The 27,851-nt window shown below is 42.5% G+C and overlaps 1 protein-coding gene across 1 annotated transcript in view; it reads right to left on the bottom strand.

Moving 5' to 3' along the window:
- limk2 (LIM domain kinase 2) overlaps positions 1 to 27,614 on the bottom strand; it is a 103,090-nt gene extending 75,476 nt beyond the window's left edge. Inside the window, exons 1-2 of the mRNA XM_084323983.1 lie at positions 27,383 to 27,614; positions 26,831 to 26,927 (exon numbers count right to left, since the gene is read on the bottom strand). Coding sequence (XP_084180109.1) covers positions 26,831 to 26,927; positions 27,383 to 27,398 — 113 coding nt within the window. The 5' untranslated portion in view covers positions 27,399 to 27,614. The remainder of the gene's footprint in view (positions 1 to 26,830; positions 26,928 to 27,382) is intronic.
- Between the last annotated feature and the right edge of the window lie 237 nt (positions 27,615 to 27,851).

Below are 27,851 nucleotides of genomic sequence, written 5' to 3'. Positions count from 1 at the left end.
GGAAGACGAGAACAACAACAACAACTCGCTCTTGGGAATGTTTGAGGCAATCATGGAAGAAAACACAGATGCTGCAACTGAACAGGACAACAGCAGAGTCGATGCGGACGTAAGTGTATATTTAATTTTAATGTTTTATGAACACTGTATAACTTGTGTTATGGAACCGGTAGAACGTCATCGTAATTAGATCCCGTTCTTCTGTGCTTTTGTTTTTACTGTTAGCTCCGGTCCTATCTGTTGGAGCCCACGCTTCCCATGAGCCGTTGCCCACTGGAATACTGGCGGAGCAACCAGTCCCGTTACGAGTGCCTGGCCCAACTTGCTCGTAAATTTCTGTCAGCGCCTTGCACTAGCGTTGACTCTGAGCGTTTGTTTTCTGCTGCTGGACACGTGATGACCGAGCAAAGGAACCGACTCGCATGCGAGAAGGCAGAGATGCTAATCTTCATTAAAAAAAATCTCCCACTGATCCGACCAGAATTAAAAAAAAACAGTAGAAGAGTTACCAAAAAAATAACAATACAGGGTCAAACATGAATCCATCTGTCTCGCTCTCTCTCCTCCTCTCTCTCTCTTTGAGAAAAAAATACTTGAAAGTTTGAAACCTCAATGCTTTAGTAGTTTAGTGGGGAAGTTCTGTAAAATGACTTTGTTACTGTGTGGAACTTGTTTTGTTTTTGATACTGTGAGGAATGCACTTTTTCAGTTTGTTTGTATACTTTACATAGAGACATATCTGACTGCCAGTATTTAATTTGAATCCCAGGCCTATGCAAAGATTTGCAACAGTTCTAGAGGCCTTTATTTTATTTTTACATCACTGAGTGATGAACCTCACTATGGCAATTGGCAAATGTTTACATTTTGCAGTGTTATGTTTATGTTTACAAGTTATTGACAGATTGTGAATTTTCTGATTCAAATTATATTTATTTTGAAAAATAAATATGGTCACTTGATGACCGAGCAAAGGAACCGACTCGCATGCAAGAAGGCAGAGATGCTAATCTTCATTAAAAAAAATCTCCCACTGATCCGACCAGAATTTAAAAAACAGTAGTTACCAAAAAAATAATAATACAGGGTCAAACATTAATCTCTGTCTCGCTCTCTCTCCCCCCCCTCTCTCTCTCTCTCTCTCTCTCTCTCTCTCCCTCTTTGAGAAAAAAAATTAAAACAATTGAAAGTTTGAAACCTCAATGCTTTAGTCGTTTAGTGAAAAAAAAAGGGTTCACTCAGTCATTTATATTGATTATTATTTACAAGTAATATTAACCCTTTGTTCTGTCAAATTACTGTTTGTTACTGTGTGGAACTTGTTTCAGTAGCTTATTTGTTTTTGATACTGTGAGGAATGCACTTTTTTAGTTTGTTTGTATACTTTACATAGAGACATATCTGACTGCCAGTATTTAATTTGAATCCCAGGCCTATGCAAAGATTTGCATAAGTTCTAGAGGCCTTTATTTTATTTTTACATCACTGAGTGATGAACCTCACTTTGGCAAATGTTTACATTTTGCAGTGTTATGTTTACAAGTTATTGACGGATTGTGAATTTTCTGATTCAAATTATATTTATTTTGAAAAATAAATATGGTCACTTTATCAGTCAAAACTGTTGTCTTGGCTTTGTTTTGTTCATAGTAGTAACGCTTGTGTCATGATAAATCTGGTTAGGGCAAAACTACGGGAATATACATTTAAAAAAAAAATTATAATACAATAAATATCGGTTATCGGTATCGGTTATCGGCTTGAGGAGCATAAAGTTATCGGTAGGGCTGGGCGATATAACGATAACGATAAATATCGCGATATATTTTAATAATCGATATCGAATATCGAAAAAAAAAAAATGAAAAATCGTTTTTTTTTTTTTTTTTTTATTATTATTTTTTTTACCTGCAACAGGGCAGTTTTAAAACCAGAGACAGTGGACAGACTTGTCTTTCTTGCCTGCAACTTAAAGTAATGGCTTTGCTTGTCCAAATGACAATACTGACCAAATTCAGATTTCTTTTTCTCTTGTCCATTTATTTTGTTTGCTTTCTAATTTAAAATACATTTTGAAACAGTCTGTACACAGTAGGCTATGTGTGCTAGCAGAACTAGACTCCAGTCACGAGTCACAGTGCAAATTTTTTTGTCCACCAAAAAAGCGCCAAAAGATCGAAAATAAACTAGCAGAGCCAGAACTGTTCAACTCCTCTGGAGCCACAGCCAGCAGAGAAGCCGGTTTACTTTAGCTTTTAAACCAGCTGCAGCCTGAGAACTGGAGTGTGAGGGGATGTAACACTAAAGATGGCGGCAATGACAAAGAATTGCTGCAAAATAAACACATCTGTTGTTTAAAAAAAAAAAGAAGAAAAAAAAACGTATTTTTTTTTTTTACTTTTTTTTTATACTTATAACAATTCGATAATTATCGATATCGAGAAATAAAATAAAATTATCATATAGTTATCGCGATATGATTTTTTTCCATATCGCCCAGCCCTAGTTATCGGTATCGGTGTCAAAATCATTATCGTGCATCCCTACTTCCCACACATCCTCCAACATGCTCTTTGTGTTGGTGCATATTTTCCCTTCAGCTCTGGGGTTATAAAGAATCTGATTATGTTTTTCCATCCAAACTCTTTCCATATCCTCGATCCTGTTGTTGAATGTTGCACCTCGCATATGTTCCCCCATTCCTTCCCTGTTATTCCTATCTCTAGTTCTCTCTCCCATTTCTCCCTTATATAATCGGTTGTGTGTCCCTTGCTGGTCATTATAGGCCGGTACAGTGCTGATATTACCCTTCCTTTCCCTCCTTCGTATGCCCTTACTATCATCCTAATTATTCCATTCTGTTCTTCTTCCTTGTCCCCTCTTATTTCTTTATTATAGTAATCTCTAATCTGTAGATATCTGAAGTGGTCCTTGTTTTCTAGTCCAAATTTCTCCTTTAATTTTTGTAGTGTTTGCATTTCCCCCTTCTCTATCATTTTGCATATCGCTGTTGCCCCCCCCTCTCCCACCTTCTGAATCCATGGTCCAGCCTCCCTGGTTTGAATCTCTTGTCATGTGCTATCCATCTCAGAACCCCTGACTGCTTCTCTAATTTGTGTGTTTTTACTACTCTGTTCCATATGGTCAAGGTGCATTTGGTGATAGGATCGAACAGTCCCTCTTTTTCTTTGAACAGTTCCCTATCTCCCACCAGAGCTTGTACCTTGTATCCCTCCCCTTCTTTTTCAATGTCTTTCCATCTTGCCTCATATTTGTCGTTACACCAGCACGTCACTGCTCTCAGTTGCGCTGCATAATAATAATCTTGTAGGCTGGGTACTGCCATCCCTCCCTCTTCCTTTGGTAGTTGTAGTGTTTTATATCTGACCCGTGGTCTTCTCCCCGCCCATATGAACCTCGATATCAGTCTGTCCCACTCCCTGAATTGATTCTGTGGTATTTGTATGGGTAGTGACTGGAATAGGTACAGTAACCTTGATAGTATGTTCATTTTAATTACCTCTATTCTTGAATTGAAGTCCAAGGGCATTACTGTCCATCTCTCTAAGTCTCTCTTGATGTTCTGATTTATCTGTGTATAGTTCGCCTCAAACAGTTTCCCCACCCCTCTCGTGATGTTCACCCCTAAGTATTTAATCTTGTCCATGTCCCATCTTATCCCGTACTGTTCCCTAATTTCCGTCGTTGGGGTATAGTTCCATGCTAAGGTCTGTGTCTTTGTCACGTTTAGTTTGTATCCTGAGTAGTGGCCATATTCCTTCAGTAGATCCATCAGTGCCGGGAAGCTCTTGTCTGGTTGTCTCATGTATACTATCGCGTCGTCCGCAAATAGGCCTAGTTTATATTCCGTTCCCTTTATCCTTACTCCCTTGATGTCCTCGGTCTGTCTGATCAGTTGCGCCAGTGGTTCTATGAAAACGGCGAAGAGCGTTGGTGAGAGACAACATCCCTGTCTGGTAGCCCTCTCTAATCTGATTCTATCCGTCAGGCTGCCATTCACCTTAACCCTCGCTGTCGGTTCTTGATATAGCGCCTTGATCATCTTCATCGCCCTCCCGTTCAGTCCGAACCTCATCAATGTTTTATATAAAAATGTCCAGCTCACACTGTCGAATGCTTTTTCCGCATCTAGGCTAATCAGTACCGCGCTACCACCTTGTTCTTGTATCTCCTCTACTATGTGTAATGTCTTTCTCACGTTGTCCTGTGTCTGTCTCCCTTTAATAAATCCAGTTTGATCTTCATCTATAATGTCTGGCATAAACGTCTCAAATCTCTTTGATATTATCGATGTATACATCTTGTAATCCACGTTGAGTATGGACACAGGTCTGAAACGACTACATAATTCTCTATCCTGTACAGTACAGTACCCTGTAACTGTCCCCCGTCGTCATCAAAAAGTAGTCTATTCTCGCATATGTCACGTGTGGGTGTGAGTAATGTGTGTATTCCCTGTCCATGGCGTGCATCCCCCTCCAAACATCTATAATTCCCATTTCCGTCATCTGAATATTCATATATCTACTGATTTGTGTCCGTCCTTTTCCAGTACTCGTGGTGTCTAGGTCGTGATTCAGTACTACATTAAAATCTCCCGCGCATATCAATATCCCTTCTAGTTCCATCACTATCATATCAAAAATGGTCTCATATACAGGGTTTGTACACCTTTTCCAAGGCAAAATGCAAGCACTTTTCAAGCATTTTCAAGGTGCATTTTCAAGATTTTCCAGCATCTTATGGTGGTAAATTAAATATTTACTCAAAATGATTATTTCACTTCTTCCATCACATTAAATCAGATGTTATTGTGCTAAACAACCAAAATTATGTAGACTTGGCATCATATATAACTGATATATAGCTGAGCCGATGTGTTATGCAGTATGTCGTGTATGTCATAAATGTCATGATGAATTGAACATGGGGGACCCTGATGTAAACAAGACGAAAGTATTGCTCTGGTCTGCATCCCCTTAATAATTGTGTGTATTGAGCCGTACTGTATTGTACCCATTCTGCAATCTGTTAATAAAGTTTTCAGGGAAGAGAAATGAGGAGCTATCCCAAATGTGGTGAGGTATGCCACTTTATTCTCCCCACAAGTAAATTGCTTTGCTATCTCACTGTCAGGAAACATTGTTTGAAACATGGCCCCCATGTCATTACATGAATGGTAGGAATAGTGGCTGGTTACAGCTTTTGTTGCCCAGCATATTTCAGCTTGAAGTGTTGGATTAGAGGTAACAAATGATTTAATGGTGCCTGTGGTGTTGCTGGTTGACTGGTTCTTGGATGAGCCTGGGGATGGTAGAGGGGCAACTCCACTGCAAGCTCCTCCACTGGCTGCTCTGGCTCTCACTACACTGCTGGTTGTTGATGTGGATGTAGCTGTGCTGCTTGATGCATTGCTTGTCTGCTGGAAATAATCCACTAATGCAGGACCTGGATTTAGACGTGCTTTCATCAGAATTTGATGCTTCTTCCCTAAATAAAAAGGAGCAGCATGTTATAAATAAAACAAAAGTGTTTTATTAATTTAATCTCACTGGTTGCACTTAACTTTAAGAGTATTTATTGTTTAATGTTGACATCTAATCTAAATGGATCATTATGATATTATAAATGTATATTTCATTTTCATTTATAGGCTACTGGCTGCCTATGAATTTTAGACTGAGCCTAATGATGGCCTGGAATGAACCAACTACCTTAACATTATTATCCATGTAATTAACTGTAAAGGTCACGTTAGCTGTTAGATTGCATATTCCATAAATAAACATGCAAAAATTGGCCTGGCTCGTCACGTTTGATTGAAAACGTTATTAACAGATTGCAGAATGGGTACAATACACTATGGCTCAATACACACAATTGTTAAGGGGATGCAGACCAGAGAAATACTTTCGTCTTGTTTACATCAGGGTCCGCCATTTTCAATTCATCATAACATTTATGACATACACGACATACAGGTAGACAGTACGTTACTGCGTTCCAGACTACAACTGCTCCACACCAGTTCCACACCAGTCTCCGTAAATGTTCCGTTATAAAAATAAAATACCATTTCAATACACAACAAGTTTTCGTGTTTTGAAATACATGAAAGGAAATTAGCTAACGTTGATTTGCCTAACGTTACATGCTACAACACTGCGGTGAAAAACAGAGTCCGGTGAACACGAGTTTGTAATTCCATTAGTGTATTTTGCCTGTTACTTGACTATTTCGATTATTGAAGTGGTATTTTTATAACAAACATTTACGGAGACAGGTGTGGACTGTGGAGCACTTGTAGTCTCGAACTTAGTTACCTGGCGAGCCAGGCCGAGACACGTTAATAACACCCATGGCTCAGTGGCTCACCTTTCAACGTGGCTCGAACGTGCAGACTCCCCCAATCCCCATGGTAAAAATCTTCAAGTCCTTTCTGCATATTTTGCACACGGCTACTCGAGGATGTTCTCCTCTGAATTATATTTGATATCTCCGAGCCAGAGCTCATTAAAACGGCAGCCTCCCGGCATTTTGGCCACACACACGCGCGCGCTGTTCTCATGGCACAGGTAAAAACACTACGGGGTGGGGCCGAGCCACATTTCATTTTGCATGAAAGGCGAACGCAAAATAGGCTCGCGAGTCGCTCCGACTTATTTTATTTCTTTGTCTAAAAACCAAACTATTCAGTCAGATAGCGATTTATTATTAAAGTATAAAATGCAATTACAATTTCAAGCATTTTCAAGGATTTCCAGCACCCGTACAAACCCTGCATATAAATCCCTCTCACTTTCTGGGGGTGCATAAACATTCACTAACGTAACCATTTGGCCCTCCATTTTCCCCTTCACCAGAACAAATCTTCCCTCCTTGGCTCTTACTTCCTTGATCAATTCAAATTTGACTGTGTTTTTGATTAACGTGATTACTCCTCTCCTCAGGTTCCGTTTAAAGGAACTATAGTATGCATTTTCATATCCAAATCTCTTCAGTTTCTCATGATCCTGTGCTACCAAATGTGTCTCCTGCAAAAAAATCACTTCCATCTCACTTTTTTTACACTTCAACATCACTTTGCCCCTCTCTATCGTATTATTCATTCCATTAACGTTTAACGACATCATTTTTATACCTTTAACCTTTGTCATCTTTCTTCTTCTTTCGTCTATCAGTCCCCCCCATGGCACAGTCATTCCCCCCTCCGGTTGTAGCCTTCGCTCTCTTCACCGAATACATATAATGATTAACATGAATAAAAAACATAAACTTTACATAAAGTGCTCCCAAGGCTTTCGGGGGGTCCCTGTGTCCCCCCCTGTCCCCTGCTGGTGGGTGAGGGGTAATTGCTCTCCTAGCGAGAGGCCCCCTCCTGACGGCTTGGGGGTTTGAGACCCTTACCCCCAACCGCTCGTCATATTTGGCTGACAGCCTTCTTACTGTTTTTATTGCTGTCGAGCTCCTGGTCAAAAGCGCTCTGTCCTTCATTCTGATCAAAGACCCCCATTTCCTAGGTCCCTCTCAGTGTGGCTCATATGTTCCAATGTCCCTCCTTCCTCCCAAACACGTGTGTGGTGTCTTCTGTGTACCCCTTTTACTTTCTTTTCCTCCCCTCTATTTTCTATGTGATGTCCATTTATCCCCTTAATCCCTTCCAACTGTGTTACTCACAGCGTATGTCTATGTATTTGTTTCAATATGTTCTGTGTTCCGTCTATTTTACCTAATTATATTTCCATTTATTTCCTCCATCAGCATGTGTATTATGTGTCCATGTATACGTTATGTTCGTTCCTATATCCTGCCTCTACCTGGGAATGTGTGTTATGTATATGTTATTCCAGTTTCTATATTTTGTCTCCATTTGGATAGTTTTTTCAATCTCTTGTGCGTGTACTCATCCGTTCGTCTCCTCCCGCCTCCTCTCCCCTCCTTCTCCGTCTCTGGCCTCCTCGTCTGTCTCCGCCTTCGGTCTGTCACGTCTCACCTCGGCCTTCTCCTCTCTCCTCCCTCCTCTCCCGGGTTTCGATCTCCTACTCTGGTCCATCTGCGTGCTTTCTCCAATCTCTGCTGCAGGCTCAGCGTCTGGCCCTCCTGTCCCCTTCCTTCTCCGTCCTCCGCCATCTGCATCCCCCGTCGCCTCATCTCCTCCGCCGCCTCCCGTGCCGTCGCGTACGTCACCGTCCCTTCCTTCCAGTGAATCCTTAGCGAGGTCATGGGTGATTGGAATTTCATTCCGTTTTCTTTCAGAATTCTCTTCAGTCCCGCGTAGGACCTGCGTGTTATTGCTACCGCTGTCGAGTAATCGTGATCAAACGACAGTCTTTTCCCCTTCTTGGTCCACGCGGTTCTGAGTATCAATTCCTTAATCTCAAATCTCAGAAAGTTAATAATCACCGCCCTCGGAGGTCTGTCCGGTTTTGGTCTCGGAGCCAACGCCCTGTGGGCCCTCTGTATCTCCATTTTTTCCAGTCCCGTCTCCTCCAGTTGTTCCTTGATAAGCTTTTCCACATATTGGGTCACCGATTCCCCTTCGACTCCTTCTTTCAATCCCCATATTCTATATGTTATTTCTCCGTGACCTCCCCTCCATGTCCGATAGCTTTGTCTCCATCTGTTCTTGTTGTTGAATCGCACACGTTAATACCTCGTGTATCTCTGTGTTCCATTCTTCCGCTTGCGCCGTTCTTGTCTGTAACTCGGTTACGTTTCTGTCCTGTTCCGCCATCTTCTCATCCACCCTTTTGAGTTCTGTATTAATTTCACCTCTGAAGTCCTCCTGTTCCTTCCTCAATTCCTCCCGTAACTTCCCAATATCGTTCCTTATCGTGTCCGTGTTCAGTTTTATCGTCGCTGTTATGGTCTCCAATATCCCGGCCTGCATGACCACGGCCCATCCTGGCATTCCCGTGCTTGTCCCAGCCGATCCTCCTCCTTCCTCCGCCTGACCCTTCTCGGCCTCGTTTCGGGGGCTCTGTTCCATCAAACTCTCCTCTTCCCTTGAGTCCTCCATTTCTCTCTCCTTCACAATTGTTTTTTCCTCCTTCCTTCTCGTTTGCATTTTCATTTTTAATCACTTTTCGGGTCCTTTTTTATCCGTTTTTTTCACTCTTTTGACCAGGAGCTCCACCGCATGCGTGTTACCCTTCCGCTCTCATACCGGAAGCCCCTATATAAAGATTCTTATGCACATAGCTTACGTCCCAAGCCCAAATTTGGGATTCATGAAAAATTTATGGTGGCGAAAAATTTCTTAGATACAACTTTGTTGAACATGTCTCTTCTTTTTGTAATTCCCAGTGTTTCCTTTAAAACCAGACTTATCGTAATTTTCTGTGCCCTTCTTATTTCTACACGCACGCTCTATGTGGCCTTTTTTTCCACAATTACGACAATCCATTTCTTTACACCAACATGTTGGTGCAAGATGTCCTCTTTTTCCACAACGAAAACACGGCCCCTGGCTGCTTCGCCCGTCACTGACCTTGTGCCCTCTACTGGTCGTTGCATGTAACTGCTGGGCTTCCTTTGATGCCATTTCCATTGTTACACTGATATTGACAGCGCTCTCTCCAGTGTCAAATCACTCGGTCAGTAGTTTCTTCTGTGCACCTTCATTTCTTAATCCACACACAAGCCTGTCTCTCAATGTGTCTTTTAGTGAATCTCTAAATTCACAATGTTCAGCTAATTTACTTAAAGCTGCAACAAACATTGTAACAGACTCTCCTTCCTCCTGGCTGCATCTGTGGACAGACGGTGTGGGGGGAGTGGAGCACAACTGTTCTCCACCACTGCTGATCACACACACTGCTGCTGACTGCTCACACACACTGCTGCTGACTGGTTGCTCACATTAGGGCTGGGCGATATGGAAAAAAATCATATCGCGATAACGATATGATAATTTTATTTTATTTCTCGATATCGATAATTATCGAATTGTTATAAGTATAATTTTTTTTTTTTCTTTTTTACAACAGATGTATGTTTATTTTGCAGCAATTCTTTGTCATTGCCGCCATCTTTAGTGTTACATCCCCTCACACTCCAGTTATCAGGCTGCAGCTGGTTTAAAAGCTAAAGTAAACCGGCTTCTCTGCTGGCTGTGGCTCCAGAGGAGTTGAACAGTTCTGGCTCTGCTAGTTTATTTTCGATCTTTTGGCGCTTTTTTGGTGGACAAACCACCGCACATGTGCACTGTGACTCGTGACTGGAGTCTAGTTCTGCTAGCACACATAGCCTACTGTGTACAGACGGTTTCAAAATGTATTTTAAATTAGAAAGCAAACAAAATAAATGGACAAGAGAAAAAGAAATCTGAATTTGGTCAGTATTGTCATTTGGACAAGCAAAGCCATTACTTTAAGTTGCAGGCAAGAAAGACAAGTCTGTCCACTGTCTCTGGTTTTAAAACTGCCCTGTTGCAGGTATAAAAAAAAAAAAAAAAAACGATTTTTCGATTTTTTTTTAAATTTCGATATTCGATATCGATTATTAAAATATATCGCGATATTTATCGTTATCGTTATATCGCCCAGCCCTAGCTCACATACACTGCTGCTGACTGGTTGCTCACACACACTGCTGCTGACTGGTTGCTCACACACACTGCTGCTGACTGGTTGCTCACACACACACACACACACACACACACACACACACACACACACACACACACACACACACACACACACACTCTGAAGACTGGCTGCTCACACACACTGCTGCTGACTGGTGGCTCACACACACTGCTGCTGACTGGTTGCTCTCACACACACACACACACACACACACACACACACACACACACACACACACACACACACACACTCTGAAGACTGGCTGCTCACACACACTGCTGCTGACTGGTGGCTCACACACACTGCTGCAGAAGCAGGTTTCTCAACAAATTCAGTGTAACTCAAGCTCAGTGTAACAGTTCCATTGCTCCACATTGTCATCAAACGGTCCAATATTTCCAATAACCCAAGCCATTTCTGTTGTAAACACTCACGATAGTGAGTCATGTGGATTTCCTCTTCTTGTAGATGTTTCCAAGTGCCGCCCGGGCAACGTGAGCTAACATGCTCACCCGCTAAGCTAACGTTAATATGGTAAACAAACGTCACAACCAGCGTTTCCGTTAGCCGGTAATTACCGGTATTTGACCGGCAAAATCTGTTGAAGTCCGACATATTTAATCTCTCCGGTCATAATGTCCGGTGAAAAAATTATTCCCTCTAAACACAATTAGATAATTTGAATTGTATTAAAATAGGCTAAAATTAAATAGCCTATGCGATGAACGAAACAATCATTACATTTGTCGTTGCTTCACCAAGCAGCCGGTCTAATAATGACATCCTGTTGTCAGCGCGAGCTGGCTGCTGATATATTTGCGAGAAGCATGGCTTGGCAGGGTGCAGTACTCCAATTCAGCCATTGGTAATTCAGCGGTTGGGTGGGGGCGCTGCTGAGCGGTTTCCAGACCGGACCTAAAAACACCGCTGCTCTGCTCTGCCTGCTCCATGCTTCACGTAAATATATCAGCAGCCAGCTCGCGCTGACAACAGGATGTCATTATTAGACCGGCTGCTTGGTGAAGCAACGACAAATGTAATGATTGTTTCGTTCATTGCATAGGCTATTTAATTTTAGCCTATTTTAATACAATTCAAATAATCAAATTGTGTTTAGAGGGAATTATTTTCACAGGACATTATGACCAGCACCAAGTCGTTGGGAGGTGGAGATATACATCACGCAAACCCACGATAATGTTGCCGTCTCTCTCTGCCAAATTTCTCAGTTCTTTGCTTGATATAATTAATACAAATGTCCAATATAACGGAATTCGTTAGCTCATAAAAATGTGATTATAACAGACTGCTGTTTATTAAGGTCGGGCAGACTGCCCACCGACACCTCAAGTCAGCAGCAGCACGAAGTCTCGACGAGGGACTTATTTTATTTGGAATATATTAATGACTGTATATACGCAAAAGTAGCCTAGTTTTAAGTTAAAATATTATAAATGCCTTGATGATGTCATTCTTTATATAGGCCTATCAATTGTTTTTAAGCTCAATAAACTCTGACCGGAATTTATCCCATTTGTCCGGTAGATTGAAATCTACCGGACACTCAGACCTGCAAAAAAAAATTCTAACGGAAACCCTGGTCACAATGGACTTCTTCTTTCTTGCATTGCGCAGATTCAGATGTCCTCGTCGCCTAATTGTGTTATATCCTGAGGACTTCTTAACCTCACCTGTATAACAATGATTACCGGACCACTACTTTAGTTTGACACTTTATTATTCCGACTACAGCTCAGGTACAGACTTGTGCAATCACTTCCAGGTACCACAACGTCACGCTGGGAACTACGGCAAGTATTTAAGGACAATACATCACACTAATGTATGGCTCCCAGACCCAACTTTGAGAATAGATTAACGGCGGCAATTGTTTTATCGCGCGATAAACGCTCTGCGTTAACTTAGCCCGGTAATGGCGTTAACGGCCCGGCCTTAGAAAAAATACAAACATCAGGTGCAACGTAACAAAAAAACAGAGAACATAACAAGCATGGGGTGAATATTAGGAGGAGTTGAGCAGCTGTATGGCCTTGGGGAAGAAACTGTGGTTGAACCTCACAGTTCGACTGCCCAGTGACCTGAACCTCCTACCAGAGGGGAGGCGTTGGAATAGGTAGTGAGCTGTGTGCAGAGTGTCACTGATGATTTTGTTAGTGCGTGTGATGGTATGGTATCTCGAGTTACATGGCGATATGTCAGGCGTGCAACTTTTTACACGCTAGCATCAGATTACCACCCCGGACTCCCGATGCTCTAGAACTGTCAATCATTCACCGAATGCAAAAGTTATTGGTCAGGGTTGTAGCCAATGAGTGTACCTTTCCAATGATATACCACATGGGGGTGTGCAAATAAGGGATCTAGGTGAGAGTTGACGAGTGAAAACCAGAAGTGAAAAACATTCCAAATGAATGGCCGTGGATGAGGAAATGGAATACCGGAGCTTTTTTTCTTTTGGCACACGGTTTACCCGGATCTGTCTAGAAGACAGATTTATGAACAGATTTTTAAAAAAATAATAAAAAAATAAAAATAAGAATGTTTTACCTGTACTACATAAGACTTCAGGCTATGGATCTGCAGTGTTTTCCAGCTTATACCTATTATTTTAGTCTTTTTTTGCAACTGCTACAGAAAAATTTTAGTACACAAGTTCAACTCAAGTTCAGCCCTATGTTACTCCATTTCATTAGCACTAAAAGTGATTTACCTTTTTTGCATTAGTACTAGAGATGTTCCGATACAATTTTTTCCTTCCCGATCCGATTCCGATACCTAAGCTTTGGGTATCGGCTGATACCGATACTGATCCGATACCAGTGCATACATTACATATTTTTTTTATTACGGTAATATTATATAAATTATAAAAATAAAGTATACAGCTACTGTTTTATATATACTGTTTTTTAGTAATAACTATAAAGTAATGGTATTTATTCAACAACAGGTGATTGTATAGATTAGTATCAGTAATTGAAAACTATCTCAATGAGTTCACCCACGGAAAGGTTGTTGGCACATTAGTTCCACACGGACATTATTCGTTGCTGCACTTGCTTCCACAAGGCTCTGTTTAAGTAGCAGAGGCTCTGTTGGGATTTTTGCACAATAAATATTCAACATTCTCTTTTGAGACTCCGCCTCAGACTCTTATCATTTGGCACTAAAAGCTAAACATTGTCACCGATATGGCTGTCCGCACACATGTCATTAATTGTGTGCGAGAGGTCGATCAGCGTTATTTTTTCCCGTAGCCGCATTTCTGGCAAGACGCTCTCTGATTGGCCGACGCCTGTTTCTACACTGGTTAAGCTTAGGCACTCTTTCGAAGTTGGTTAAGGTTAGAGTTTGTCTTAGAGCGTGACGGCAAGTTCTTTCGACGGTTAAGCTTAGGCACTCTTTTGAAGTTGGTTAAGGTTAGTTTGTCTTAGAGCAGGGGTGGCCAACCCGCGGCTCGCGAGCCGCATGCGGCTCTTTGCCCATTAATGTGTGGCTCTTCCATCCATAAAAAATAAAAAATAAAATATAAAAATTGGAATATTTTTATTTATTTTTTTACTATATTTTTTTCCCACTCATTCCATAAGGACGTAGAATAAACATTTACAATTTTTGTTTTAAATGGTCCATTTGCATGTTCTTGGTATCTGAATCTAGGGACATACATGGATTAGTGTCAGAAATAGTGTGTCTGTTACTAAATTGTAATGAACCAAAGGAGAATATAAATTCTATTTAAAAAAAATTAAAAAAAATCTTTGACTGTGAATAACACCATGCTAAAATTCACCAGACCTGAAAGATCTAAGCAAATGAATAAAGGGAAGATGATTAAACAGAAGGTTTTGTAGATACAGTACTGAATTCTGCCATCTTTTTTATAATGTAAATCTCTCCACCATTTTTCATCGTATTGCAACACCGTTTTTGAACAGAAAGGTAGAGAAACTAACTGCGTTCTGTTTTATGGCAATAACGTTCAGGTTTGTGGGAGATAATCCCAAAAAATAAGAGAAATTAAAAAGTAAATCCAGAAGTCAGATGATTGACATGGGCTGGTGTGAGCTGGGTAGGGTAGTTTTTCGAAATTCGAAAGCCTACACTCACTTTTGGCTGTGCCACTTCCTCCTGTCAATATGCGCTGGTTTCCGACTCAATGCCCTGAGATTTCTATAATATTATATTTCACTAATAACAGTTCAAATCATTGGTAAACAAATGTAATGCTGAAAATATACACTTTTACTGTATATCTCGGGCTTAAGAGGTTAACCCTGTGAGGCCCAAATTAAAAATACATTATAGCTACTTCAGAGGCCAGAGGGTGGGACATATACATTTACTATCAAATAGCATTGTGAGGCTGAACAACAGGACCAATTGACTATACATGTGCTTAAAGTTTTTTAAATAAACATTCTTTTTTTAAATGGCTAAAAGTGATTTTGTAATTTTGCAACCGTGGGTCTCACAGGGTACTTTTAACCCTGTGAGGCCCAAATAAAAAAGACATTACATGAAGGGTGCCGTGACTGAAAAAAAAGTTGAGAAACGCTGGTATATGGTGTGGCTCTTTGTGGTACCACAGTCATTTTTGTGGCTCTTAGGGGCCTTTCTCACTCAGGTATTGGGATCGAATCACCGCCCCGGGGCACGGGGGGGGAGTGTACCCAACCCCCCCCACCCAACCTCCAATGTACAGTTTCTACGTCAAATGTATATACTCCCTTTTCTTGACTCCTTCTGTATCACAAACAGTACTGTATTTGCAAATCTGGTATGTCATAAATGTATAGATGTAGCAGTACTGACTATCTGTATGTCATGTATGTCATATATGTCTATATGAATTGAAAATGGGGGACCCTGATGGAAACAAGACAAACGTCTTTCTCAGGTCTGCATCCCCTTAACAATTGTATGTATTGAGCCGTACTGTATTGTACCCATTCTGCAATCTGTTAAATAAAGTTTTCATTCATTCATTCATTCATGTTCTCACTCAGACGGACACACCCCTTTTTGAGATCGAACCGCGCTGATTCGTTTTACCCCCCGCTGAACCTGGGACAGTTGGATTAGGTGGTTTTGGAATCGGGCCAGTGGGAGCGGGGGGCGTGACACACACAACGTCGTTACTGTCATGCTTGCTTGAATTTTGGGCAGATAAAACCACACTGGACAATACACACAAAAACGATATTTATGGGCAATTTGAGAGTTCAGACCTCAACCAAAAACAAGCATGTGGAACCTCACAGCTCAGTGGATGAAAACATGAAGCCACATTACAAAGCACAGCAATTCTGGCTCGCATTAGGCCTGGCAATTTTTGTTTGCCATGCTATTTCTATACATTAGTTTCTTGTTTGAATGCATTTATTTCTATTAGACCAGTGGTGCCCAACCAGTCGGCCGTGGTCGACCAGTAGATCAATGACATGTAATATAATTGCCACGAGCGATGGGATGTTAGCTGCTGGACAGGCTAAGCTAACTAGCGTTAGCCGTTAGCTTAGCGTTAGCCATTGCTGTATACTATACTTTCTTGTTCGAATGCATTTATTTCTATTAGACCAGTGGTGCCCAACCAGTCGGCCGTGGTCGACCAGTAGATCAATGACATTCAATATAATCGATGCAGCAATGTTACTAGTAAAAGGCTAAGCTAACTAGCGTTAGCCGTTAGCGCTATCGTTAACCCTGCAAAACGCTCAAAAGCGGACTCTACAACACCATCCATTCGTGATAAAATGGGGTGGGTTATATTGACAAGGCTTGACAACAGAGGTTCAAATATAACTTCATATTTATTGGTTTATTTGTTCATTTTATATCAGCATCCAGAGTCCGCAGTCATGTTAAGACACTTCCTGTTTACATTTTCGAACGTGACATCATCGCCTACGGCAAGCGTAAGCGCTCAAAAGGCAAACCGTAAACAGAACCCGAAGCGAACCAAGACTGCAGTGTGTACACAAACTAGAGGGGGGAGAGGGGGGGGGGGGGGGTTCGCACTCTGACCCGGAATGAGGACGGTACGGACCGGTACGGACAGAATGAGTGAGTGAGAAAGGCCCCTTAGTCTCTGACTGGTTGGCCACCCCTGTCTTAGAGCATGGCGATAGAACGCCAGGTAGTTTGCAGGCTGTTCGACGCGGAAATGGGCAAAGACACAGCTCGTCACGCGATTGGGCAAACATGTCAGTGGCCAATCAGAGAGCGTCTGCCAGAAATGCAGCTACGGAGAAAAATAACGCGGTCGATCAGTGACGACGTTAACATTTACATTTACATTTACATTTAGTCATTTAGCTGACGCTTTTATCCAAAGCGACTTACAAGTTCTGTACGACAAGCCATCAGGAAGAGCACAACTCTATCAGCTGAGTAACAATGTTCATCAAAGTGTTGAGTGCTACAGTGTAGGTTAGTTTATTAGGACAAGTGCATGACAGTATGGTTAGTTAGGGTTAGATTTTTTTTTTTTTTTTTTTTTTTTAATTCAGATAATGGTTAACGTGAGCTAGGTTAGCTAGCATGAGCTACCGGTAGATGGAAAGACTAACGTTACTGGTGAAAATGTGATTTACGTTGGAATACTCCTTTGCCAACTTGCTGTACTTTGCTTGCAGGTCTGCAGCCATTATTGCTGGATTATGAATAGCCCCAACTTTAGCCAAGGTAACGTTAAAGCTAAAACTTTAACGTTAGTTAACGCTAGCTTTCGGTTAGCTGTTCAATGCTAATAACACCACCAAGCGAACCCATCAGAGCTCCCCGTCAACAGCGCTCTGTCGGGACGATGTGGCATTTAAGAAAGTATCTACTGTTAAAATGACAATTGGCATTGACACTTTAATTCACGGTCGGTTAAAAACATGTTTGTTTTATAATGCTTGCTCACTCAGCAGACCGCAGTGTTGTTGATAAATTACGTCATATGGTATCGGAGCGCAGAATTAGAGGGTACTCGCTAGGGCTGGGCGATAAAACGATAACGATAACTATCGCGATAAATTATTTCCTCGAAATAAACATGAAACGTGGTCGCAAAGTTTCGATATATCGATTTTCCAAGCTTGGATATGAGCACACGCACTAACAACCAATCAGTGAAGGAGATGGCCGACAGCGAAGGAGACCCGCTACCTCTGCCTCTGGGTAGTAAACAAGGCTGGCTAGGATAATTAGCTTGCACGCCGCTATTTTATAGTTTACGTGCCGAGTGGGTGTGTGGCGTGAATTCTGAGGCCACGGTTAGAGTAGTGTGGGGTATGCGGTGGACGTCGTTGCAATGTATTGGGGTGGAACGGAGTATTTTATGGTGATTAGGGATGGGTACCTTTCACATTTGAACCGATACCGGTACCTGTGAATCGATACCGGTACCCAACGGTACCTTTTTTCGGTACTTTAGTCTCAAGAAATTTTATTTACCTACCTCAGTCATAAAAAAAAAATCCAAACTTCAAATAACTACAATTTCGACAGTTTTCGGCTTGTCATTGCTCCGACTGCTTTGTTGTTGAATCAAGTCAAATCCTAGGTAAGCATATATTGTGCGTGTGAACGTTGACATGAAAAGAAAAAAGTAAAAAAAAAAAAAAAAGTAAAAAAAAATATTAATAAAAAGAATTTTTGTATTTTTTGTAATTTAAAAAAAAAATCAGTTTCTCACTTGATTCAATACTCGGTAGTACCGACGTGTTTCGGTTCGGTACCTCAAAAGTACCGAATTCGGTACCCATCCCTAATGGTGATAGTTAGTACATTGTCATGGGATACAACGCTTGCTCTGGCTAACTGCTAACGTGCGCGGACTGATGACGACATCAACTCGAGACATTCACAGCAGCAAAACAAGTATATTAATAGCCCGTCCATCGGCGCCGGGCATAAGAAGTTAATTAAACTTGACAGAAATTATATCGACGATAATTATCGATATCGAATTATATGAAAATAATTTTATAATTGTATCGCGATAACGTTTTTGGCCATAGTACTCGCCGATACCGATACCAGCATTTTAGGCAGTATCTGCGGCATTTCCAATACTGGTATCGGTATCGGAACAACTCTAATAGTACCTTCAGAATGTTATCTTTCAAATGAGACCAGGCTTATGCATGTGCTATAAGCATAAAATATAAAGATAAGCTTTGCAAAAAAGGTATGCAGTCCTCAAGTTCAAGTAAAAAAAAATGCAGCTTTTCTGGGTGCATGTTAAGAGGTTAAAATATCCCAACACTGTTAATCGTAGGTGGATATGTATGTTGGCTTTCAACCCTTTCTTCGAACGAGGTGTGTCTTAACTCATTCGCGGCCAACCACGTATATATTAGGGGTGGGAATCACCAGTTTCATCATGATACGATATCGATTATTTGGACAACGATACGATATTTGCCGATATCACAAAGTCTGCCACGATACGATACGATTCGATTCAGGTGCCTGCGATCGATATGAGACGATATTATATGCCCATTTAACACAATCAGTAACATTTAGATCAACTCAAAAAAGGCAACGGAAATATCATTCGACATTTTTATTTTTTAGCTCTTCCAGACATTTAAATGAAAAACTATTTATTGTTTTTTATATAAATAGACCTCCTGTTCACTGCAAAGTGCCACGTTTTGATAAATTGAGCTTTAAACTTTAAGTAAATTTTTTTGGAACTTACAACACGCAACCTAAAACCCCTCTTTCCAAACGCAGAAACGGCGAATGCCCCCCCCCCCTTCTCCAGTCCCTAATGGACCTCTGCTGTTCGCTCATATGCTCTGATCAACTTAGCATAGTTAGCTTACGCTAACGTAACGTTAATTTTCGTAATTAACGCGACGTGGGCATAAAGGAATGGTGAGGATGCAAAGCATGTTAGATGCATTTGACCCGGGTCACAAAATAGGCAGACGCTGGAGCTAAACTGTAACGTCTACACGTGCAGAGCTACTGTTGTTGTTGCGGCCGGTCGGATATGCTCACCAGGGGATTTTCAAAATAAGAGTATCGCAATATGAATAGATCTTTTTACGTTGCATCGATCCTATTTGATAATTGATAATAGATCGATATATCGATCTGGATCAATGTATCGTCCCACCCCTAGGATATATATGTTTGTTCGCCAACCGCTCAGCGCCATAAACGTATATATACGTTTTTGGATAGTTATTTCTTTTATTAGATTTTTTTTTATTCATTTCAGGCACACGGACCTCTGGGTTACCATAGGAAATCATTCTGAGATCGCTAGAGTGCAATACCGGCAGCATCCTGCTAGGTGGCAGTATCGCCCACCCTTTGAAACCTTTTTTCACACCGGGTGTTACATTTAATTCCCTCCGGGCGCAGTATTTTGGGTCAGGCAAGTCTAGCGGTTCACCCGATCACATTGAAACGCGTCCAATGCACTCGATGCATGTGTTGTGCCGGATTATGTCGGGGACCAATACTGGAAATCGCAATCAGACAATTGGAATATTCTTTTTGGAATACCCCCGATCAAAGGTAAGGAAGGACTATCCGATGTCAATTCCACCTTGATCCTACAATTTCATATCGATCCAGCTGATCAGTGTGTGGTGTTCAAAACGAATGCCGTTACTGGCGATCAAAGAATAAAAAAACGACCCCCCCCTCCTTTCATGCATTCATGATGAAACATAATACCTATTATATACATTTGATTTGGAAATAGTAGCATGTCCAGGGGAGAAACGCCAACGTGTATAGCAGAATTCACGCCCTATAACTCAGCTTTTCAGGAAATAGCCTGAACGTATACATGAAAAAATTTGCTGTTTTTTGCATGTTCGACGGGAGAAAGTCAGTCAAATCAAATGATCATAGTATTGTCTCCATAGCTATAATATAGATATAGGTCTCCAAACATAGTGACGCACAGTGAAAATAGGCTATGGAAAACTGGCGCATTAGCTAGTGTTAAGATGGCTGCTATGGAATTAACATTTTCTTGTCAAAGATATTAGCATTATTCTATGTGTGGACAGTGCATGAGAAAGTTGGAATGTTCAACACCGTCATTTCATTTGGAATGTTTAGTGAAGCGATACCATTGCTGTGGCAATGTGTTTTCAGTCTCGTGGAATGTAAGTGGCGGTTCTCTCCTTGGTCACACTTAGCAGGGTACGCTAGCGGAGTCGAGTGATGGACGGCTGTAGGTTTCTGTCGGTCCGAGACGGAAGGCAGAGTTGCTCTCCCTGCTGGGTGACGCCACTCGCTACGGTTGGGACTTAGGGAGGGAAAGGAACTTGCTCTTCGACTACAGATTCAAAACCGCAGTGACTGTGGGACATTGTTATTATTCATAGGATTCACATTAGCCTGATGCCGTAGCAGTTAGCTAGTCTTCCTGGGGCGCGCGCATGCACGCACACACACACACACACACACACACACACAGTAGATAGCATTAAAAGAAAAGGGAACTGAACAAATTTAAGAAAAACAAATAAAAGATTTAAGAGACACAGGTGTGATAGAATAGACCAATATTTTTCCTGGAATGTCCGAGTCCCTGTCATCGCCAATTTAGCAGAGCGTGATGCTTTCCAAACAAGGCGTGACAGACTTAACCCCCCCCCCCCACTCTGCACCACGGCATGTTTCCATGGGAACATCATCAAGAGCGCTACGGCAGCCACCTCATGTGTACCAGCTACATTTACCATAGTCACTACTTGTGAATTATGTCATGCTCAGATTAAGATTCCTTCATCCGTATGTGGGGAACAGGGGCCGAAAGGAATTCCAACCTGAGCACGGCATGAGAGCACATGGGAACCGGGTGGAATTTGAATCCCAACCTGAGCACGGCTCAAGAGCAAATAGGAACCGGGTGGAAAGGAAATCCCAACCCGAGCATGGCATGAAAGCAAATGGAAACCAGGTGGAAAAGGAATCGCAACCCGAGCATGGCATGAGAGCAAATGGGATCCCGGGGTGGAAAGGAATCCCAACCCGAGCACGGCATAATAGCACGTGGGAACCGTGTGGAAAGGAATCCCAACCTGATCATGACATAAGAGCATATCAATGGTCACTCTACGGGTCTGCTCCTGGCAGAGTGAGGGCCCTTGGCAGGGGCCTCACAGATCAGGGTGATCTCTCTACACCGAGAGCCTAGCTGATCCAGGCTTATCAGCTTTAGGACCAGATCCCCAGAGATTAGGATGGTTATAAAGTTGTCTTGACAAACGTTCCACCCCCCCCCCCAACCCCCCAAAGTATAAAGTTGGCAAGTATTATTAAGTATGAGGGAGACAGTATGAAAATCCATTGATCGGGGGGGGGGGGGGGGGGGGGGGGAATCTCTCTCTCTGTAGAACTACAGGGGGAAATTAAAACACTAAAACAGGAGCGAGAGCAGGACAACACACAATATTTTGCGGGGTATGTTGATGGGATCCTACAGTCTATAAAAAAAAAGTATAAATTAACTGCAACACCCTCCACATACACTTTATTTTATTATTATTATTATAAAAACATCTAGTTTAAATTAACTAGAATATAATATTTAAAATGGGCCTGTCCATGAGCAATTATATTATGAGCAAAAATAATTGTGTGTGTGCCAATATATAGACTACATGAAGACCAATATCGGGTGATAATTTCCAGTACGTCTATCAGACACAGTATGAATCACAAAACGGTTAATGAAGGCAGATGTGAGGAAAGCGGTACTTCAACTGGTAAATACGACACAGGATCTCTACAGACTCAAGACCTTCACCAAGAACAACCTCGGATGCTGCCGTCTGTCTGCGCACCCTGTTCCTTCAGGGCAAAACCATCCACTGTTCCTGGACAAACAGTCCTCAAAGTAGTCTCGGCACACAAAGATAAACAAGGCTTGTTGTGGTCATGTGTCTAATAAATAAGAGACCAAAACAACCTGACCCGTCCTTGTAAAACAAAAACGAGGAGGCGGTGGGCGGGGAGGAGGGCGAATTCAGGTGCTTCTCCTAACAACGTAATGATCCTGCCTACACGAACGCTATAGGGTAAACATTACCTCATTTCCTCAGATCCTTTTTATTTATTTTTTTTATACAAGAGGAAGGCATTCCTTTGTTGGAATATAGCATGCCGAGACACACAGGGAGGGAGGGCCTTTGATACCGGCCTTGTAGTCTTATGGAGGGAGTGTCAGTCACATGGCCCTTATAACTGGGTGTGGATTTGTTGTATTTTCCAAATATCCTCCACACCTACCTACCTACCTCCCTCTAGAAGAGGAGAAAGCAACACTGAACTGGTGGGCGGCACTGGCTGTATTTCCACGCCAGTTTAAATTCTTCCGCGTTCCATACAAGCTCTCGCCAGACGCACCAAGCTCCCACAAAAAACTACAACTTGAATGCAAATACATTTCATGTATTCAATATTATTTCATCATTATTATTATTTTTTTTATACCTGTGCTAATGAAATCCAAGACTTTTTAATACCCTTTAATGCCTTAAATCACGAATTATGAATTTTATACTTTTTAAGACTTGTTAATACCCTGATATATCGGTATGTAAAGATATTTCTCCAATGTATCAGGATATCTGGTTAGAAATTCAAATGAACCCTCCTTTCATGGAATGTTGATGGCCGTCCCTATGAGTCGAGGAGTGGGACGAGGCAGCAGTACGCTGGTCGATGTGGAATCGGTGGAAAACACTCGACACCTCCTGGCTGCGCTCCGCTCCCGTCTGCACGCCCGCACATGCGCTTGTTGGCACGGCTTGTACACCCGGTGCACAATGACCAAGATTCAATTACAACACAAAACAAAGCAACACACGTTGGGCCAGGTGTTGCCCTCGCCTGCATTGGAGGTACTAAGGGGTGGGGCGGGGTCATATTTTCTCTCATATTATTTACATTGAAGCGCCGTTAACACCAAATCTCAAAACTATAGGCCTGTATCAAGAACTGTGTGACTTACTACTCTTAACATAAAAAAAAGAGGCCCTCGAGGTCTTGAATTTAATCTGGCAGTAGATGCGTGTTACTAATGAGGACAACTGGTTATTTTTGGCATTTCATTGCACCTTCGGGATAGTAATCCAGCTTTTTACAGCAGTCAGATCAAAGACAGAAGCCACAATATGTTGAAGAGTATCAAATGGCAACTGTTCGCAAAGCATTTAAGAATCACAACAATACTACACTGTGGCCATAGTATCATCAAAACGTTAAAGGATCACAACAATACTACACTGTGGCCATAGTATCATCAAAACGTTAAAGGATCACAACAATACTACACTGTGGCCATCACCGCCTGCGGAGGTTCTGGACGGTTCCTATCCCGGATATTGGGAACAAACTCTGGATCCAGTTGTCTTGGTGGGGGAGAAACAAAAGGACTGCGCCGTCCATGTCTGGGACAGCAAACCCACATCTCTGAATCGCCGTCTAGGAATGCAGCTGTGGGGGAACACAGCCTTAGTGGAGGCTGCTCGTTACCTATAGCTCCCAGTGACAGCGCCAGGTTTACTGGAACAAGGATGACGTCGGCCCACAACGATGTCAAGAGAAGGTGGAGGTACGTGGAGGGCTCCATGTGGACAACAGACAATGGGGGCAACGCAGGGGGTAACACTAACAGAGACCTTTCTTTCTTCAAGTCAACGTTTGTCCTCTCCAACGGAGGGCGCAAATCTCTTCATCTCTCCGCATGCAGTAATGCGTTCTTCATATCAACTATGGTTGCACGCACGCTAATGACGCCACGCGCACGCGCGCTCATGCGCATAAATGTTCCCTCGCTTAAGCACAGACTAAAGACGGTGCCTAATTGCCTCTACGAATGGAATGTAACACATTTCATTCACCAGTTCTGTGTGAATGTATCTGAGAACGTATTTAACACACCTGACGACCGGCGCTATTGATATGCAGAGTAGGCCAGGTGGGTACTTAGCGAGTGCAGCGCATTCCTGTGTGCACGCGTGTGCCGTGCGTGTGCCGTGCGTGTGCTTGCACGTGCTTCTGCTCACAAAACTTTGGCTGCACTGCGTGCAACCCTGTCCCATGAGGAACGCATCACTGTCCGCGTGCATACAGTACGATATACGCTTGAACTGGGAATAACATCCGAACACCGGTTTTGAGTGTCGGGTTACAGGTGGTGTAAATAATTCTCGTCGGGGGGGGGGGGGGTCGATTATCCTGGGCCAGGGGGGCTGACAGCGTCACACTGGGCTAAGTGACACGGTATGGTCGCCTGGCTTCAACTAGGTTTTTCCACAGCAGATACTCAATCCAAAAGGTTTCATTTCAAAGAGTGTGCATCTCAGAAGCTGATGATGGTGCAGAGGAGGGGGCAGAAATAGGAAGAGGGGAAGTATCGAAATACTGAGAGGGGGGGAGAGAGAGAAGAGGAAGAGAGAGAGAGAGAGAGAGAGAGAGAGAGAGAGAGAGGACAGCTATATTATCGAGATCTTGACTTGTGAAATGACGCGAGGTGCAGCGGTGCTATAAAAGAGCCAATTATAGAAAGGGGGGGGGGGGGGGGGGGGAGAGACCCAAACCCTGTGTTATGTAAGGACAGCGTTCTGTTAAAGACATTTGCTAGAAATTCAAGAGCTCGAGCTTCGGAGCTCGTTCAGTTGAAAACGATGATCATCATCACAGACGGTGTTAAATCCCTGACTTTGGGAGGTGGCCAGATCCAAACTCCTCTCGACAAAATCATACGCGCCGTTTATTTGTGACTTTTAACTTTCCACTTAAAGAAACTCTTAAATCCAACTAAGAGTGATAGGATTTTGTAATAGGATAGTCGCTTTAAAGACAAATCCTTAAAAATCGCATTCCCCATATTATTATCCTTCTGCCAATCAATGTAATCGCTCAGAAGGAAGTCTTAATGAATCTAGAGCTTTTTTGAAGACCACCGTCGTCATCATCTTCCGGGAAACGGCCCAACTCGTAGTAAAAGACTTGTGAACTGAGAAAGTCTCAGTGGATTAAAGAGCCTAACGACTAACGCTGCAGACGGGGGGGGGGCTCCGCTGAAAAAACAACCCAGTCGTACTCATCTCCATTCAAAAAGACCCAAACACTGTATTGTTCTACACATCTTATGTAAACCACCAGCGCCGGGAAGAAGTTTGGTGAAAAACGCACTCCCCCCTCGTTAACCCTTTCACTACCACCTTACAGAAGGTTAACCCTTTCACAACCACACTGCAGAAGGTTAACCCTTTCACTACCACACCAGTGAAAGGGTTAACCTTCTGTAGTGTGGTTGTGAAAGGGTTAACCCTTTTGTCGTGTGGCAATGAGAGGGTTAACCTTCTGTATTGTCACTGTGAAAGGGTTAACCATTTGGTAGTGTGTGGCAGTGAAAGGGTTAAGAGAACGGCAACAGAGTCTCCCCTCCCGACGCCAGCCCACGACACAAACCACCTCTTGGGTACATATTGACCAGTGAGCGGACATTTCATACAATCAGTACTGTTTCGGTCAATTGGTGTACGGTGTCAACCGATGGGTAAACTCTCTTGTGTTTACACAGAGGTTCTCTCGGTTGGCGTTCCATCACGGGTCCACAGGTGTCTTCGCCCCCATGGGGCCACAGCGAGTGACCCCGAGCTGCATGCCAGAGAGTTTATGTCAGCGTCAGCCCTGGCAATCATTAAGCTACAGGTCAAAGAGAGAATGCCGGGGCAAAGTCCTCAAGGAAAGTGAGAGGTGTTGCTAATCTCAATTCGAGAGTTAGCTACGTCATGCACAGGTCTGTCGGATGTCAGTTGGATGCCATTGCCAAGGCATCCAAAGCGGTGCATACCTTCGTGGGGGAAAATGCACATAAACTATATAGAGATTGGTTTGAAACAGATCTACGGTGGCATTGTTTGCCAGGCAGAAGCTTCTGGGATTACCCCACAATCACATTTCTGAGCACACCCAGGACAAAATAAAACAGAATACCCTAGAGGAAGGCAGTAGTTGACGAACAGAACAATCAATGGTCTCACTTTCAATGCAATTCGTTTCCTCTGTCGAAAGGAAACAAAAGCATTCCCTAAATGCCTTGGCTGTGTTCCTGACAAGAGTACCAAGGAAATACCTCACACTGACGAACGCAGTGCGAGGTAGAGAGGTAGTTCCTTGTTAATTTATAGCCATTATTCAGATCGAATACTTACTGAAAGCAGGCGTGGTGCCAGGTGTCTTGGAGAACCTTCATGTGAAAAGAGTCTTGAATTCTCCCCCCACAGCCCGCACAGCGGCGATCATCTGTACCTGGAAGAAATGGGAGAAAATCCTCCATGCATTATTCGTCCATGCAAAAAATAAATAAAAAAAAAAACACTTCTGTTTAGGTTTAACTAAATAAAAAGAAGAGAAATGCAATGCCTAGGGAAACTTCACAAAAACGATACATGTTGTTCTCGGGGATGCGACAATACACGTATTCAATAATTAATACACAAAGCATTTAACTGTATAACTTATATAACCAATTAGTCGCAAATAAGCCTGTTTTCAGACCATTTGACGTGTTTCGTACTATACCTACACTCAAACTTGTCAAGCAAAAATAAATCACATCAACACGAAAATACACCAAAGCCTAGTACAAAGTCTACTCTACTCGACGAGCTAGACAATACAAGTTATAGCATTATAACCAAAATCATAATGATGCAAGCAATGATTAAATCTAAAAGTTAGAGTAGTGAGCTGAGATTTCCCACCTTCCAGTTCCTCCATCGTCGTCGATGCTTTCAGAAAGTTCTCATACTGATGCAGTGTGATGATATAGCTACACTTGGATGTTTCATTCTCTACCCCGCATCCACTCAAGATTCTCCAGTTACAACTGTTTTTAGGTACGAGTGAAATTCCATCCACGGGAGAAATTAACTCCTTTTGGCAGAAGCTTTTCTTCTTGTTGGCAGGATAACTGACGTAATGCTGTGGTCTGAATTCCTGTACGGAGAGCGGAGCGGAAGGGCTCTGCAGCAGGCAGCACCTGGAAGCATGAGAGCGAAAGAGAACCAAAGGGAAAGAGCGTGGGGGGAACAAAACTCTGCGGAACAGCAGCAGCGCCATCTATCGACAAAATCTGAATATGGCAGTCATGTTTGGAAAAGGGCATTGCAAGATAAAAAAATTAAAAAAAGAGTGCACATGTATCAGTAAAGTGCAGTAGTACTGACTTTG

Source organism: Notolepis coatsorum (genome assembly GCF_963971535.1).
Source record: "Notolepis coatsorum genome assembly, chromosome: 10".
Lineage (NCBI taxonomy): Eukaryota > Metazoa > Chordata > Actinopteri > Aulopiformes > Paralepididae > Notolepis > Notolepis coatsorum.
Note: the sequence above shows the minus strand (reverse complement) of the source record. Positions and strands in the feature narration are given on the sequence as shown.